Source organism: Hyla sarda, chromosome 2 (assembly GCF_029499605.1).
Source record: "Hyla sarda isolate aHylSar1 chromosome 2, aHylSar1.hap1, whole genome shotgun sequence".
Lineage (NCBI taxonomy): Eukaryota > Metazoa > Chordata > Amphibia > Anura > Hylidae > Hyla > Hyla sarda.
The window spans coordinates 314,567,996-314,585,659 of record NC_079190.1 but is presented as its reverse complement, the minus strand read 5'-3'; the positions used below and the strand labels follow the sequence as shown (position 1 = coordinate 314,585,659).

The window sequence follows — 17,664 nt, the reverse complement described above, 5'->3', positions numbered from 1 at the left end:
GGAGCAACAATGGGATTTTGGAAAGCGAATTTTGCTGAAATGGCTTTTGGAGACACACTGATGGGGAAACACCGAATTAGGGTCTGTTACCTAGCTCAGTGTTTCCGCACCAGTGTATCTCCAGGTGTTACAAAACTACAACTCCCAGCATGTATGGTCTGTCAGTGCATGCTGGGAGTTATAGTTTTGCAACAACTGGAGGTTTGCTTCCCCCCCTCTCAACTACAGCTGGAGGCACAAGGGTTGGGAAACATTGATTTAGGTAACAGACCCTAACTCAGTGTTTCCCCATCAGTGTGTCTCAAGCTGTTGCAAAACTACAACTCCCAGCATGCCCTGACAGCTGAAGGGCATGCTGGGGGTTGTAGTTATGCAACAGCTGGAGGGGCACAGTTTGGAGACCACTGTGTAGTGGTCTCCAAACTGTGGCTTTACAGATGTTTCAAAACTACAAATCCCAGCATGCCCAGACTGTCCAGGCATGCTGGGAGTTGTAGTTCAGCAACATCTGAAGTGCCAGATGTTGCAGAACTACAACGCCCAGTAAGCCTGGACAGTCTGGGCATGCTGAGAATTGTAGTTTTGCAGCGTCTGGAGGGCTACAGTTTGGAGACCACAGTATAGTGGTCTCCAAACTGTGGCCCTTCAGATGCTGCCAAAATACAACTTCTAGCATGCCTGGACAGTCTGGGTATGCTGGGAGTTGTAGTTTTGCAACATCTGGAGGGCTACAAACTGTGACCCTCCAGATGTTGCAAAACTAAAACTCCCAGCATGCCCAGACAGCCAAATGCTGTCTGTGCATGCTGGGAGTTGTAGTTTTGAAACTTCTAGGAGGCTACAGTTTAAGATCACTAACCTCGATATTCAGACAGTGGACGTCTTGCGCCATCCCCGCCGGTCACGTGCGCCACTCCCGCTGGTCATGCTCTCAGTCATTGCCACCACCGCAGCCAGGTACCCCAAGGGCGGGCAGAGCAGGGGATTATGACTTTTGAGACCCCCCCCCCCCCCCGACCCTCCTGCCATTGGTCGGTCAGGTCGACCAGTGGTAGGGGATAGGAGGAGGTGCCACCCCTGTCACCTCGCTCCTGTCCTTCAGGATGATCGGTGCTGACAGCGTTATTTTCCAGGCAGTCAGGTCACCAATGACCCGATCTGAAGGGAAAAGCGGTGATTGCCGACAAGGGGGGAGGGAAGGGGGGGTTGTCCTGGGATGACTGCTAATAGATATCAGCAGTCATCCTGTTCCGATCACCACCCCATGCGCGGCAGGGTCAGGAATTCCCAGTAAAGGGAGTACCAGAGAGCAAGGGCGTACCTGTACGCCCTTAGTCCACAACAGGTTACTTTGGTCCCAAAATTATTTTTTTTAATCAACTGGTGGCAGAAAGTTAAACAGATTTGTAAATTACTTAAAATCTTAACCCTTCCAGTACTTATCAGCTGCTGTGTACTACAGCGAAAGTTGAGTTGTTGTTTCCAGTCTGACCACAGTGCTCTCTGCTGACACCTCTGTCCATGTAAGGAGCAGGAGAGATTTATTATGGAGATTTGCTCCTACTCTGGACAGTTCCTGACATGGACAGAGGTGTCAGCAGAGAACACTGTGGTCAGACAGAAAAGAACAACTCAACATTGTCTGTATTATACAGCAGCTGATAAGTACTGGAAGGATTAAGATTTTTCAATAGAAGTAATGTGCAAATCTGTTCAACTTTCTGGAGCCAGTTAATATGAAAAAAAAAATGTTTTCCACAGGAGTAACCCCTTAAAGGTCAAAATGGACTTGATCCTTAAGAAGTTAATATTGTTTCTGCATGTTTTTTATATCCCTGCTCACTTACATAAATTGGTTCCTGATGAAAATGAATAAACATTTAACTCTAAAAAATATATAAATTCATTGCCAAAATTTTTTTTCCATCCCTACTGTATCATATTTTTTTAATATTTTTTTTTGTGGAACCCAACAAAATCCGCAATAAACCCCTGCAGGGAACCTGCAAAATGGGATAAAATGCTATTTCCACAGGTAAAAATGGCAGAAAAAATTTCAAAACACCTGGACAATTAGTGGCAGTTTTTCTGGTGTTTTTTCTTGCATTTTGTAGCTTAACAACAAAACCTTAGTGGAATATTAGCCTCTTGAACATTTTTTGAGGCATAAAACTGACATATAACATCTCAAAATGAGATTTAAAATAGTGTACAAAAAGTGCAAATAAAGTCTCATTGCACTATTTTATTTGTTTAACTTCTACATTGATGTATGGGGTAAATCCACAACAAAACTGCAATAATATGTAACAGAGACGGGCAAGTTGTGCGAAATTCTGCTGCACATAGATAGGTTTTGTAAAATCTCATGCACTTTCCTGCTATTGTGTCCTGGTATGGATTTTACTTGTGCAAATCTGCACAAGTCTGAACCACAGAAATATACTTTTAGGGTAGAGTCACACGAAAGCGTATTTTATGCTGCAGATCCACCGATAACGGACCCTACAGTGTGCCTCCAGCTGTGCCTGTCTGCTTGTAGTGGCAATCTGCTGCTACGAGCAGACACACAGTGTTCTGCGAGTCGTGGCACAAATGCGCAGTGTGCTCGCAAACATCACTGCTGCTCCCCCTGCTCAGTTAGCTAGGCCGAGAGCAGCCACGATGTGTGCAAGTACACTGCATGTGTGCCACGACTCACAGAACACTGTGTGTCTGCTCGTAGCGGCAGATTGCCACTACGAGCAGGCACAGCTGGAGGCAGACTGTAGGGTTAGTCATCGTTGGATATGCAGCGTAAAATACGCTGCAGATTTGTTCCGTGTGACCCTACCCTAAAAAGTACAAAATGTTCCCACACAGGTTTTGGCAGAACATACAATTTATGTGCAAGAAAATTAATTCTGAAGCTTTCAGGTGTTACTCTATTCTTTAGAAGGTCTTTTTAGAACCGTATGCACTATCAATATGCCATAACATTTAATGATCAAGGGAACCCTTTTAAGATCCAACAGATTACATAATGAGCATTCTTCTTCACCTTTTGCTCATGCTGTACTTATATATAGAGATATATATATTTTTTTAATTTACAAATTTGTATTTTTACTACAGCTGATGGTGTCTGTAATAGTGTTAAAGGTGTTTTACAAGATGCATATGAGAAATATAGTGATACTTTAAAACAATTGCGGTTTTCTTTCAAGAGCTTCATACACCTGTTCACAGGATGTATGCGATATTGCAGCTCAGCCCTCTTTACTTCAGTAGAGCTGAGCAACAATATTAGACATCAATTCAGGTTTTTAATTGTAATTGCTGAATACAAAGCCAGGAATGGATCATAAATGGAGGATAAAGGAAATGGACATTTCTCATATTTTCAAATCCATTCCTGGCTTTGTTTTTAATAATTCAAATTAAAAACCTGAACATGTGAACATATCCTTAGGCCATGTATAGGTTACATGCATATAATTGGGGTTGTTTAAGCAGCATGTGTGGGAATTTCTGCAAGACCCATTCCGGTGAAAATGAAAAGTTGAAAAAATGTTTGCATCTAATCTACCAGTGTGAATGTATCCTAAAGCCAAGTTTAACCCTAGACTAATATGGTTGCAAGCCACAGCCTGACTGTGAGGTCTACACAGTCTGACATCATCATAGTGATCTATGATGACATCATTCAGAATGCCTATAAGGATAGGTTTCCACACAGTTTTTGGAAAACGGTCACTGCATTATTTGAGCCAAAGCCAGAAGTGTATTCAAAAGGAATGGGAGATATACAGGTAGGGCTTATACTTTCCCTTCCTACTGGATCCACTTCTGACATTGGTTCAAAAACTACAGTGACAGTTTTCTGAAAAATGCCAGAAAAAAAACCCTGTGTGGAAGCGTAGCCTTATACAGACACAAAATGCAACCATATTAAACTTGTATGTAGCCAACCATGGTTACCTGAAACTTGTTCAGGTTAAAGCTGCTTAGCACAGCAGTCAACACTATCCATCATGGATCGAATATACAGATAGGCATAAAAGACAGAATGATTTACCTTCCTATATGCTAAGGTTCTTTGAGGCAGAAAAGGGAGCAGGGGTTTTCCAAGAGTATTGAGTAAAGAGTAAATTATTAGGTGTTCCCAGCAGTAACAATGTTGAAAATGCCTATTCTAGGAGCTCATTTACATGGCTGTGCTTTTGTTTCTAATAAACCTTATTTTGTATATTACATAACAGTAGGACTGCTTAATAAATAGCAAAATAACCATTATGTTGCTCTGTTTTACAGAGATCTGCCTCACAGTTTAAACCATTTCATGTAATAAGCTGATAATTGTTTAGCTTTTTCTACATGTCCATATGTTCTCCTGATGATTTTAAAGGGACACAGTCAAATCCATCTGATGTTCTCTGAAAGAAAAAGGAAACAATAATAACATTTACCCAATTATAGTGATTTGTATTACATTTTAGTAAAATTGTTCTTAAATCAATTGTATACATGCATGCATTTGTTTTGCAGTGGAAAAACAACAACAACGACGACAACAACAATTAAAAACTACAATGGCTTGGACCTTTTCTTTTGGTACAATTGTATTTGAAAGTTTACACACAGCTTTTTTTCAGTCTTTGTTTGTTTGTCACTAAGTTTCCCATTGAATTTTTTGGGTTGTTTTGACCCCCCCCCCACCCCAAAAAAACACCAAAAAGCATTCCGCAGTAATTGGCAGTTTTGCCACATCGCAGCAGACTGAGACTATGGCATTTTTTTTTGAAAGCTCAAATATCATAGTTTTAGCATTAGAGGGAAGTATGGATGCATAACATCTCTACTTCCCTCCCCCGCCATACAGTTTACATCATGGCATAGCTGCGCTGGAAACTGTCCTCGCAGGCATCGGGACTCAGCTGTGCCTGCGGCTATAGAGCCCTGAGCACATTTGATGCTGAGCAGCAGATAGGAGTCATATCTCCTGCCCAGCAAGTATTTACAGTAAACAGTGATATGAATAAATCGCTGGTTTACTGTAACCCCTGGTGCATAGCGCTCATCCCAGCAAGGTAAGAGTAAACTTCAACTTAACCACTATGGTTAACTCTTTGTGCGGTATCCACTATATACAGTCATCTATAGATGGCTGTATATACTGAAAACAGTAGCAGACAATTCCCTTACCCCATCCTTGCGCCTGCCCGGTTAGGTTTATGTACAGCTGGGAGCCAGGAGGTGGTAAGTGTAAGGCTCTGTTTACATTGTATGCTTTGGGAATACACTGCCAGAAGGGTCTGTTAACATGATACAAACAGGGAGACTCCAGTTGTTGCTAAACTATAACCCCCCTATAAAGGCTTAGAGCATAAAAAATGGTGCTCCTGGACCTAGGCGGCAATAGGTTAACATTATTTAGACTGGGGAAGGCCAATAACAATGGTCCTTGCTGACCCTGGTAATGTCAAACTGTTGCTATTTGCTTGATATCTGGCTGAGAATGAAAAGATGGGGAACCCTATGCACTTTTTTTTTTTTTTTTTGCTAGACTCCAGCAACCAGAAGTTTAAACTGCAAAGACTCATAAGAGGTTTAGTGTGAGTTCACACTACATGCAGTTTTTATGTTTGCTGTTACATTTTTTACAGCATTTTTGACACATTTTCGCTGGCTTTAATATACACACAAAAGGTATTTAATTCCATTTCCGAAATTGGCCTAAGTAACAGCTTATGCATGTGGTAAACACTTGTCATTGGTTTCCGATGCATGTGGCAAAATACCAAAATGTCAATCCCCTGCCGGAGGCCAAAAAAGGGCACTTTTGACCTCCCTTTTGACTGGTTTCTGTTTTTGTTTATTTTCTGGATGGAAATGCACAGACCTCTGGTTTATTCCAAAGGATTTAGTAAAAAAAAAATGTATACTGCATTGTATAGGTCTTCTTTAACATAGGAATTTATGTACCACAGATGCTGATAAGTGACACCAATCATAGCTATATCGTAAAAAATCCCCCATTGCTCTACCGTCCAATTCATCTCTAGAAAAGGGGGGGTAGCTGCAGACTGAATAGCGGAGCTGAACCCACAGCATAAGATACTTATTTAGGGTAGGGAACTACATAGGACAGATCCAATGGGAGGACATGGACTGCTCCCGGGCCATACCAACTGAGAGTTGTGTCTGAGGTACCCACAGACTGTTGACTAGGGATATCAGATGTCACTTGTGATGAAGTGGATGACAGTGTTAACCAATCGATGACAGCAAATGGGTTGCTGGTAAAGACATGACCACTAGCTGATACCGGGAGATCAGGCCTCTCACTGCGACTCCTGCGGCCACTAGACCCTAGTCTGCTGTGACCTCTGCCTGCCACTCCTCTGTGCATGTCCTGGCACTTCTCTGCTTGACATACTTAGTGTGTATATGAGGGGAGTAGAATTCGCTTCACTACACTTAAAACAGTATTTGTCTAGAACAGCAGCAGGTGTGTACTTTTGGCTGGCCTTTTACAGTAACTAGGCCCTTAAGACTATCAGGATGTACGTATGTAGTATGCCCTTATGAGGGCAGTAGAATGCGCTACAGTATGCTTAAAAAAGTGTTTGAGTACAACACCAGCTGTGAGTACTTTTGCCTGGACTTTCCCAGTATCTAGGCCCTTCACAGATTAACAGGTACAAAATAGTTCACTACTTAGATGTAGGTATGTGGTATGCACTTAAAAGAAAAATGTGCTAGAGTATGCTTAAATAAGTATTTGTGCACAACACCAGCAGTACACAACAGTGCTGCAGCACACAATCGCTGGGTACTAAACCCAAAATTGCACTCTCTCTCAAAGACTATTAGGAATGGACTGCTGGGTATGTATTATACCGTCTACAGACTAGTATAAGCAGCAGACCATTTGTTGTGGAACAAAGACACAGAGTTGCGCTGAAAACATATTCCTCCCTCCTCTGCTAACATTTCTCCAGCTTAGCCAGCTTGTTCAAACGTATGAGGCAACACATACAGAGAGGTATTACAGAGAGGGGCAGTGATTGGCAGGTTAATCGCTGCAGTAAAAATTTTCTGTCAAAAAAAGCACTGCTCTCTGTCCAACAGAATGCTGATGTGACTAGGAGGTGAAATGCTGATGGAAAAAGCTTTTCTGTGTAACACACAGCGCTCTCTGTCCTATCTCTCTGCAGTGAAAGGATGAAGTGACTAGCCGGAACATGGCTACCAATTATATAGGGCTGGGACTTCACAGGGGTGACTGGCTCTGTTCTATTAAACAGAGAGCAGTGCGTTTTTCACAGAAAATAATTTTCACTGCAGCGATTAACCTCCCAGTCACTGTCTAGAGCATTGTATTACAGAGAGGGGCAGAGAGCTGTGTGTTGCCTCATACGTTTGAACAAGCTGGCTCAGCTGAAGAAACAGCAGAGGAGGGAGGAATACGTTTTTAGAGCAACTCTGTGTCTTTGTTCCACAACAAATGGTCTGCTGGTTATACTAGTCTGTAGAAGGTATAATACATACCCAGTGCAATTTTGAGTTTCGTACACAGCGACTGTGTGCTGCAGCACTGTTGTGTACTGCTGGCGTTGTGCACAAATACTTTTTTAAGTATACTGTTGCGCATTTTTCTGCCCTCATAAGTGCATACCAAATACCTACATCTAAGTAGTGTACTATTTGTACCTGTTAATCTGTCAAGGGCCTAGATACTGGGAAAGTTCAGGCAAAAGTACTCACCGGCTGGTGTTGTACTCAAATACTTTTTTAAGCGTACTGTAGCACATTTTTCTGCCATCATAAGTGCATACTGCATACCTGTATCTAGGTAATGTACTATTTTGTACCTGTTAATCTGTCAAGGGCCTACATGATGTGAAAGGACAGCCAAAAGTACACACCTTCTGCTGTTCTAGAAAAATATTGTTAAGTGTAATGGAGCGCATTCTACTGCCCTCATAAGTGCATACCACAAACTTACATCTAAGTGTTGTATCATTTTGTTCCTGATCAAGTCTTAAGGGCCAAGTTACTGTAAGTGGCCAGCCAAAAGTACACACCTGCTGATTTTCTAGACAAATACTGTTTTAAGCGCAGAGAAGTATATTTTACTCCCCTCATATATGCACTAAGTATGTCAGGCAGAGAAGTGCCAGGACGTGTACAGAGGAGTGGAAGAGGCCTAAATTCATCAGGCGCAGGCAGAGGTCAATGCTGACTAGGGGCGAGTGGCAGCAGGAGTCGTGGCGAGAGGCCTGATCTCCTCGTATCAGCTCGTGGTTGTGTCTCGACCAGCAACCCATCTGCCGTCATCGATTGGTTAATACTGTCATCCACTTCATCACAAGTGACATCTGAAACCCCCTGTCAACAGTCGGTGGGTTCCTCAGACACAAACCTCAGTTGGCATGGCCCGGGAGTAGTCCTGGTCTTCTACCAGTTTTAGGTACGGTAGAAAACTGCATACGGGGAAAAATGAGCCGACCGGTTAACTCCGGTCGGCTCATTGAAATTAATTACATATGGGACCGCATACAGCAGGATACGGGAGCGCAAGTTTTTAGCTCCCCCCTGCCGTATGCGCTCCCGTATGGGAAAAAACATGATGTGAACCCAGCCTTACTATGGGTCTGTGGGACACCTAGACTCCCAAGATGATGCCTGTCTTTCCTCCCCAGCTTGCTTGAATCCTCCGATTCCTGCTCCAGCACTGCGCAACCACAGCACTCTCCTAATGGGCACAGAAGAAGCTCTTCTATGCCGTCCGACTCCTCAGGACACAGCCTGGCAGCCTGCCTCACGACTCTGTACACAAACAGCATACTATAAGCAGTGCAAGTGGCAGACTCTCCCATTCAGCTCCTGCTTTTCCTACTTCGGGCAGCCCAGCTAAACTGCGTCAGCGCCTGCAGGAGGAATCGGATGAAACCTATGTAGATGGAGTGAGTCCTACCACTAACTTTGCGGTGGCTAGTCACCCTACTTCTGACGAGTCAGTGACAGCGCTAACGTTGAAAAACATGCTTTTTGCTCTCTATCAGTCTATACATGTACTATAGATGTGGCCCACATGCTAACTCCACTCCAGGCTGATATTGCTGAGATGAAACTGAGAGTCTCTATGTCAGGAGACTTTAGTAAAATCACCCAAGGACTGCCAAAAGAACAAGAAGTGCAACCTCTGTGGACAAGCAGCCCATATCTACAAAGACTGCCCTCAGACGAAAAGAACATTGGCATTTGTTGCAGCAAAAGCCCCGAAGCCAGCCCCAGCTCCGGAGCCAGGAGCACAGAAGGCCAAGAACAAACTGGCTAAGAAGGAGGGTAAGAAGGCGAAAGCCGTCACCACCCCAGCCCCTACCCAGCCCACCCCTGCCCAGGACCTTCCCACCCCTTCCACGGCCGCTCCTATCCCCGACCCCTCTGCCCTGACCTCTCCCACCGAGGAGACAGCTTTCCACTATCCCCCCCTGAATTCAGGGCCGCTGTCTCACGCCCCCTGCCCCACCCTGCCTCCTTTCTCTCCTGGTCCAGCAGCACCTAACCTACCTCCAGCTCAAGCTGGTGCCCTGTCTTTAGAGGAATATCCTTTGCTTCCTCCCCCAGGTACAAAGCAGAGAAAAAGGAAAGGAAAGGACAATGTAGAAGTAGAGTCCTACAAAAAGAAGATCATCAAGGCCTGCGAGACTCCTCTGCATTCAGATGCTGAGTAGGAGGAGATGGAGCAGGTCTTAGCACAGTCGGTGGAGCAGCTGTTCGTTGACACAGAGGTCCACCAGCTGTTTGACATGCCACAGAACCCTGTCTATGACGAGTTTTTGGAAAGAAGTCTGGAGAACCCACAGAAGGTGAAAGACATCGGCGAAGAGGATCCGCCAAACCAGAGTGGTAACCAGTATCGTCTGCAGGAACCTTCTTTTTATTCCCCCATGGCTAATAACATCTTTAGCATTAACGTGAGGAGTATTAGATATAGGATTAGACGTCAGACTGTGCTTAGCTTTTTAGATTCTCAGAAGTGTGATGTGTATATGTTGCTTTGCCCTCTTCTAGGTCCTACAACTATCTGGCCAGGCAGTGGTCCCACGGACCCTCCTACTGGTCTGGTGGGGGCAACAGCAGGTCTGCAGGGGTGGCCATCCTCGTTAGGGGAGATAGTTTTACACTCGACTCCGTCCAGGAGCTCGTCTGTGGCAAACTTCTTGTTGCAGATGACTCCTGGAAGGGGGAGCCCATATGGCTCATCAATGCCGATGTATTGACGGTGGGGGAGCTACTCTCTGCCACTAAACCCTTTAAGCCGGCTGGACCCCAGGCAGTGACGGTCTCCCGGCCAAGCTCTATGTAGTGCTGGGGGACCTAATCTGTCCGGACCTTTTGGAGGTGTACGAGGAGATGGTGGTGGGGGGCAGAATGCCTCAGTCGTTGAGGGAAGGGATGACTAAGGCATGGCCCCCCCCCCCCACTTGGACCGTGTTTCACTTCATCAGGGCAAAATGGACAGAGTTAAACGGACTGTTTTTGTTATGTACAAGGAGCCGAGCAAAGGTGGGAAGGGAGTCTCCTATACCCCCACTCTGCTGTGGGCTTCTTTTACATGTGTCAGCGTGCAGAGGACTTTGGTTGAAAAGAAAGGCTCCACGGGCAGGTCCATGTCCCGCATGTTTCTCCTGCCCTACTGAAAGAGGATCGGCTGGGACAAGTAGGTCAGCTCCACCCCTTACAACTGGCACACTCCCTGGTTCTATGGGGATATCGTCCGTTCCATAGGGGAACACCAACTGGAGGGACTCAAGCACGACTTGTGGAAACCTAAGACTGTTTACAAGCTCATCAGAGCTTAGTACTTGCTGGAGCTTGTTCTAGGGCTCCCTAAGGCCACTGCAGAGACTGTTTGGGACAATGTAGCCTCTGCAAGGTTAACCAATGGGCACAATGACTTGTCGTGGATGACCATTCATGGGGGACTCTCTCTGAGATCATTCATGCATGCCTGTGCAAAGCCAGGTACTGCCCAAGGTGCCCCTATGTGGAGGAAACATCTATGCACATCTATTGGCAGTGCCCCATTGTGCAGGGTCTGTTGAATGCCTTGGAACTGGAACTTAAAAACTTGGTACCCAGGAACAACCTATCGTACCATTTGGTGATTTATGGACTTTTTCCTGGGGGTCACAACATGGAGGCCATCCAGGAGGCCTGGCGCCTTATGAACTGTTTTAAGGACGCTATGACTGCCCAGGAATCGCCTCATCTACAACAGGGAGGACATGTCCGCCCAGGACTGCCGCAGGCTGGTTCACAGCCGGCTTAGAAACTATTCCATCTTGGAATGTCCGGATGTTGATGAAGAAAAGGATTAACACACCTCTGCTTCCCCTACCTCCCCATATGTCTGCTCAGTATTTTGACCCTGTGGTCCGCCCTCCCCCCCTACCCCCATTGATCCCACACCCCTCCCCAATCACGGACTGTAATATGTTGCAGTTTTTTTCTCTTTGTTTCTTCGATATCAAGTGATGGAGCGGAGTGTTTGCGTAGCATGAGGTACAGTGTATAGCTTAGGGAACCTGTGCTTTATATTGTACTGTCATGCTTTGTGTGATTGTAATTTATTGTAGGACTTGTAATGACAACTGAATGATGAATAAAGCTCTTTCAATACCTTTAGTAAAATCACCCTGTTTGAAACTTTTTTACAACGACGGTTGCTTGCACCTATAACCCCTAATTTGTTTCTCTTAATGTTAATGGGCTAAATAAATAGTAAAATCTTTCAGTGCTATGTTGGGTTTTCCATACATCATGTAAGTCAGCTTCACTTAGTAAGCTAAATAAGTCTTGGGAGCCTGAGTGGGAACCGGCTGTACAGTCCCATCCCTGATCAGATGAAATATCTGAGGATACAGAGTATTTTGCAATCTATGTGAATCTTGAAGAAACTGGTGTGTCATAACCTCTGACCACCACAAGGCTTTCTTATGGGGGATAAGAAAGCCTTGTGGTGGTCAGAGGTTATGACACACCAGTTTCTTCAAGATTCACATAGATTGCAAAATACTCTGTATCCTCAGATATTTCATCTGATCAGGGATGGGACTGTACAGCCGGTTCCCACTCAGGCTCCCAAGACTTATTTAGCTTACTAAGTGAAGCTGACTTACATGATGTATGGAAAACCCAACATAGCACTGAAAGATTTTACTATTTATTCGCCAGCTCATAACAGTTATTATAGACTGAATTTCCTTTTGATGGATAGGGAAATGTTGATTGATTCATTGTCATCCACAGTAGAACAAGTCAAATGGTCGGATCCATAAAAACCCACAGACATATCTGTGGAGGACAAACCAATACTTCTAGGTTCATGCTGGCACCACCACTTATATTTCCTAGATTTGGAATGCCAGTAAGGCGTTTAAAGGGGAATTTTGATAAGATTAGGCTCTAAAAGTAAAAAAAAAAAGCCAGGCAAGCTGAAATCACTAAATAATTAGTTAAAAATCATCAAATCAAATCCATGAACAAGTCCCAACAGAGTACTACCCATAGAGTTCAACTGAAGACTCTGAGGAATACACTTAGAAAGAGACTGTTTATGTGTTTAACGCGGTAGCCATGCTGACTGCTCCACCTGAACAAGGTGATCATATATAATACCTGGTTTTCTCCTCTCTGTTGTGCCTCCATTCTCATTGCATTGTTTGCTTTTCTAAGTGGAAGCTATTCTCTTAACTGTTATGTATGGGGCTCGCATGACTATTGTAATGTTGTTGTACCTCTTTGTTATATATAAAATCTGACAATAAAAAGATAATAGCTTAAAAAAAACAAGGGAGATTGGATCATGAAAGATGGATGTGAAAATTTAAAGCTACTAATTATACATGCTCAGTTAGAGCAGGGAAACTTTTAGTGTCTAAATTGAAGCATAGGCTAAACCCAAAATCCCCTTTGAAATGGGAACAAATCGGGAAAGTCAAAGAGTACCTGTCACCAAATAAACTTTTTTGAAATGAACTCAGGCTGGCTATGTTCCCTAACTACTCCTAACACCCCTCCCACTACTAAAAAAAATAAAATAAATTCAGAGCTTTAAAAAGCTCTGTATCATACCGTTCTTCTTGCTCCCAGCAGGAGAAAGTGGGCGTTTCCCATCACTGAAGCCTGTTGGGGGACTACTTCCGCCCTCACATTGTTCCAGTGTATGTTTCAGTGAGGCTCTGTGCATCTTTCATTGAGGCTCTGAGCAGCTGTCAATCAAGCTCAGTGCAGAAGAACTTCCTGAGTTTGGTCTCCTGCCAGGCCGGGAGGTGACCAAACTTACTGTATTAATTGCTGCAGGGAACAGAACAGAGCTACCTAGTGGCCGTTTTTTTCTATTACATTTGTGGTATCCCAGTACAGGATATGCTCCTACAGTCCTGTCAGGTTGAGTCCCTGTACGTCCTCAGGGCTCTCCAGCAGTGTTCCCCCATAAAGTGAATAAGTTGTATATTAAGTATAAAGGACCTTTGACGTTGGTCACAAGATTGTTAGTCACATGATAATGTTTGTCACATGTTTAAGTCATACGTTTAAGTCATATGTTTGTTACCCAGAGAGCACCAGGTGACCCGCAGATAGCCTATGGGCTCCTTGCACAGCCCCCCTTTATAAGATAGGGAAGAACTGCAATCTCTCTCTTGTGATTCTTTCCTGCTGAGGTTAAGTCCAGTCCACACGTCTCAGGGTCAGTATCCAGCACATCTGGAGGCCTCAACCGAAGCTGCAGCCACAAGTCAGTAAGTCAAGTCGTCTTTATCATCTGTCATCATCTTCAGTCAAGTCAAGTAAATTGTAGTCAGCATGGCCTGCACCTATAGTCTGTCAAGTCACTGCAAGCCCTAGCAAGCTGCAAGGTCCCCCATGTTACTAGTCACCTCTTTGGGATCTTGGCTGAACTGTATAGACTGTACCATCTGTCTACCTTAGTAAAAGCTACTGATAACCTTAACCTGGCCTTGGACTATTATTTGCCCCTGCCTAGCCTAGGACTAGCAGTACTACCTTCAGGTGGCTGCATAGGCAAACCACGCCTTGGTGTCATGAACATGAATGGGTTAATACAATCTACCCCCTGGGCAACACCATCTGCCCCTTACACCTCACCTCATACCCCGTGGCTCACCACACATTTTAAAAATATTTATGCTGATAATTTTAAAAGCAAGTGGATGGGAAAGTTTCTGCTAATTACACAATGAACACAATATTAAAAGTTTTATTTGGTGACAGGTACTCTTTAACAGACCCCAGAAGTATTGCAAATAGATTTAGTCCCTCTACAATTTGAAAGAGGATGCAAATACGCCACATCCGACCTTGGACTTGGACATAAATAAGTTCCTCTCTTCAGTAAGCCTGCCAGTTTTATCGGATACTCAGTTATCTTTATTAAATTCCCCTCTCATATCTCTGGAGGTGGAAAAAAAAATCCAATCCCTTCCATCTGACAAATGCCCAGGAACAGATGGCCTCACTAATGAATACTTTAAGAAGTTTGCCTCTGTTCTCATACCCCCTATGAAGCAATTCTTTACCTCAGCAATAGACTCTGGCTCTTAATGGACAGAAAAACAGGACTTAATAGTCACTCTCTCCAAACTGGGTAAAGAGCTAGATGTACCGCAGAATTTTAGTCCCATTTCTCTTCTGAACTGGGACATTAAGATTTATGCAAAAAAAAATTGCGGCCCAGTTAGCAGAAGTTTTGCCGACATTGATTAGAGGGGCATAGACTGTCTTTTAGGGTGTGTCAATCCTCTGACAATGTTAAAAAGAAAAGACTAGCTTGCACTCACCGTTACTGTAGCTTTCATATCACGATAATTCTGTGCAGCAGGGAGGTCTGGGCAATGCGGGGCACGGAATTATACCTCCCTGTTGCACAGAATTATCGTGATATGTAAGCTACAGTAATGGTGAGTGCAAGTGTGGTGGACGCCAGAGTGGTTTTTGGTACCGGAACCGCATGAACGGTATCTCCGCTATACCAATGGCTAGTAGTGAAAGGAGAGTCCGCAACCAGTTATGGTTTAACGGAGGCTTTACTGAGTTCAAGACAGATGGAATTATCTTCACAGCTAGGCCAGATTCCCAGAGAGGTGACCAGGAACTCAGAAGACCTCGCAGTTTGCTGGGCCCAATAATACTTGTAATAGACTTGACTTGAAATTTGACTTGACTATAAGCTGGACTTGACTACTTGTAGTGACAGCAGACATAGACTTTTGACTTACTGGAATGACTGTAGCTTTGTGGCCTTCCAGGTGGCTGGTCACTTGCACTGAGATCTCTGGTGTTAACTGTTCCTCAGCAAAGATCATAAGAGAGTGAATTGTAATGGACGCCCCTTTATATAGTGGAGGGCTGTTCTAAGGTCCATTGGTCAAGCTGCGGGTCATAGGTTAAGCTGGTACTCTCTGGGAGAACATATGACAACAAATCATGTGACTGCATAACATGTGACAGACTTCCATGTCCTTGAGACAACTCACAGCATCTCACAGGTCCTCTGCTCTATCTATACATTAGGATCCTATCTAAACATTAAGTAAGATAAACAACATTATAGAAATAGCAGGGGAGACCCTGCAGAAGAGCCCCCAGGTCACTGAGGGACTCAAACTGACAAGGCCTTGGTATAGTGCAGGACCATGTCTTGTACTGGGACATTACACAAGCTAATCTTTTCTTTTTAACATTATGTATAGGATACACTGCACTTTATAGCTTTGCACCCAGTTAGTAGCGAAGACACTGGAGCACCGGCCGATGTACGGTTGACAAACAGTGTTTTTTTTTAACCTGACAAAAATAAGCAATGAGCTGATGAAGGAGCATTTGCTCATGCATCGAATGAACACTAGTCCTACTACACAGTGTGTTATCGGCCTGTTCATCCAATTATGTTGATGATGATGAGGGGGGGAGGGAGTGCAAGTGATGATTGATGATGAGCGGAGGTGGGGGTAGTGCAAGTGATGATGATGAGGGGGGGTGGGGGGGAAGTACAAGTGATGATGATGGGGGGTGGGGGGAAGTACAAGTGATGATGATGGGGGTGGGGGAGTGCAAGTGATGATGATGAGGGGGGGAGTGCAAGTGATGATAATGAGGGGGGGAGTGCAAGTGATGATAATGAGGGGGGGAGTGCAAGTGATGATGATGAGGGGGGAAGTGCAAGTGATGATGATGAGGGGGGAAGTGCAAGTGATGATGATGAGGGGGGGGAGTGCAAATGATGATGAGGGGGGGAGTGCAAGTGATGATGAGGGGGGGGGAGTGCAAGTGATGATGAGGGGGGGAGTGCAAGTGATGATGGGGGGAGTGCAAGTGATGATGGGGGGGAGTGCAAGTGATGATGGGGGGGGAGTTCAAGTGATGATGGGGGGGGGAGTGCAAGTGATGATGGGGGGGGAGTGCAAGTGATGATGAGGGGGGAGTGCAAGTGATGGGGGTGGTGGTGCAAGTGATGGGTGGTGCAAGTGACGAGGGGTGCTGGTGACAGGGATGCAGGTGATGGGGGGAGGGGTGCAGGTTACGGGAGGAGGGGGTGCAGGTGACGGGAGGAGGGGGTGCAGGTGACGGGAGGAGGGGGTGCAGGTGATGGGAGGAGGGGGTGCAGGTGACAGGGAGGGGGATGGTGATTTGGATGTGAAGGAGCACTGGCTACTTCCCTACCTGGCTACCTACACAGTTACCTGCCTTGTAACCTACCTTATTCATTTCCTGGTTACATACCCACCTGGCTACCTACCTACATAGCTACATACCAACATAGCAACCTAAGTACCTACCTACATACATATATAGCTACCCATTTACCTACCGTGCTACCTACCTATGAACTTATCTACCTGCATAGCTACCTACCTACTTATATCCAAGGAAAATCGAAGCACACCAAAGTATAAAGTGCAGAATTCAGTGGAGTTTATTCCATTCCAAACAGAGATACAGAGAAGGCTACGTTTCGTCGACTCTCATGCTTGACAAAAGCAACAGGTCGCTGAAATGTCGCCTGCTCTGTAACACTGTTTGGAATGGAATAAACTCCATTGAATTCTGTACTTCTGGGGGGAGCACTGGAAAAATGCAGAAAAAAAGATGTTTGTCCTGCAGATGCTGCAGTGATGGGTTTTGGCGGGAAGAAGTCATCATGGTGGTTTGAGTCAGAAGGAGAACAGAAGGAAAGAGGATGCTGCCGATCGTAAAAGATGTAAATTGTGAGTCAGTTAATGTGACTGTATGTATATTATTGCACAACATGACTGGGGTCTGTATTATTGAGGGGTCTGATTGTGGGGTCTGTATTATGGTGGGTGGTGATTCTTCAGTCTGTATTATGGTGGGTGGTAATTCTGGGGGTCTGTATTATGGTGGGTGGTGATTCTGGGGTCAGTATTATGGTGGGTGGTGATTCTGGGGTCTGTATTATGGTTGGGACTGATTCTGGGGTCTGTATTGTGGTGGGGACCGATTCTGGGGTCTGTATTGTGTTAAGGACTGATTCTTGGGTCTGTATTATACAGGTCTGAGTTAAAATGGTTGCTGTCCTTACAGTCCTTACAGGAACAATTCTGAAAAAACCCCACCTTGTGACAAGCC

General features: G+C 44.8%; 1 protein-coding gene across 5 annotated transcripts in view; it reads right to left on the bottom strand.

Annotated features, from left to right (window-relative positions):
* Positions 1-2,604: 2,604 nt before the first annotated feature.
* Positions 2,605-17,664, bottom strand: part of ELAPOR1 (endosome-lysosome associated apoptosis and autophagy regulator 1) — a 438,781-nt gene continuing 423,721 nt past the window's right edge. For 3 of the 5 annotated variants that reach the window (XM_056557718.1, XM_056557719.1, XM_056557721.1), the window contains one exon: positions 2,606-4,415. In XM_056557718.1, the coding sequence (XP_056413693.1) occupies positions 4,353-4,415 (63 nt within the window). In that variant the 3' untranslated portion in view covers positions 2,606-4,352. Of the gene's footprint in view, positions 4,416-17,664 lie in introns of all 5 variants that reach the window. The other 2 variants (XM_056557717.1, XM_056557722.1) reach the window with 2 other exon arrangements.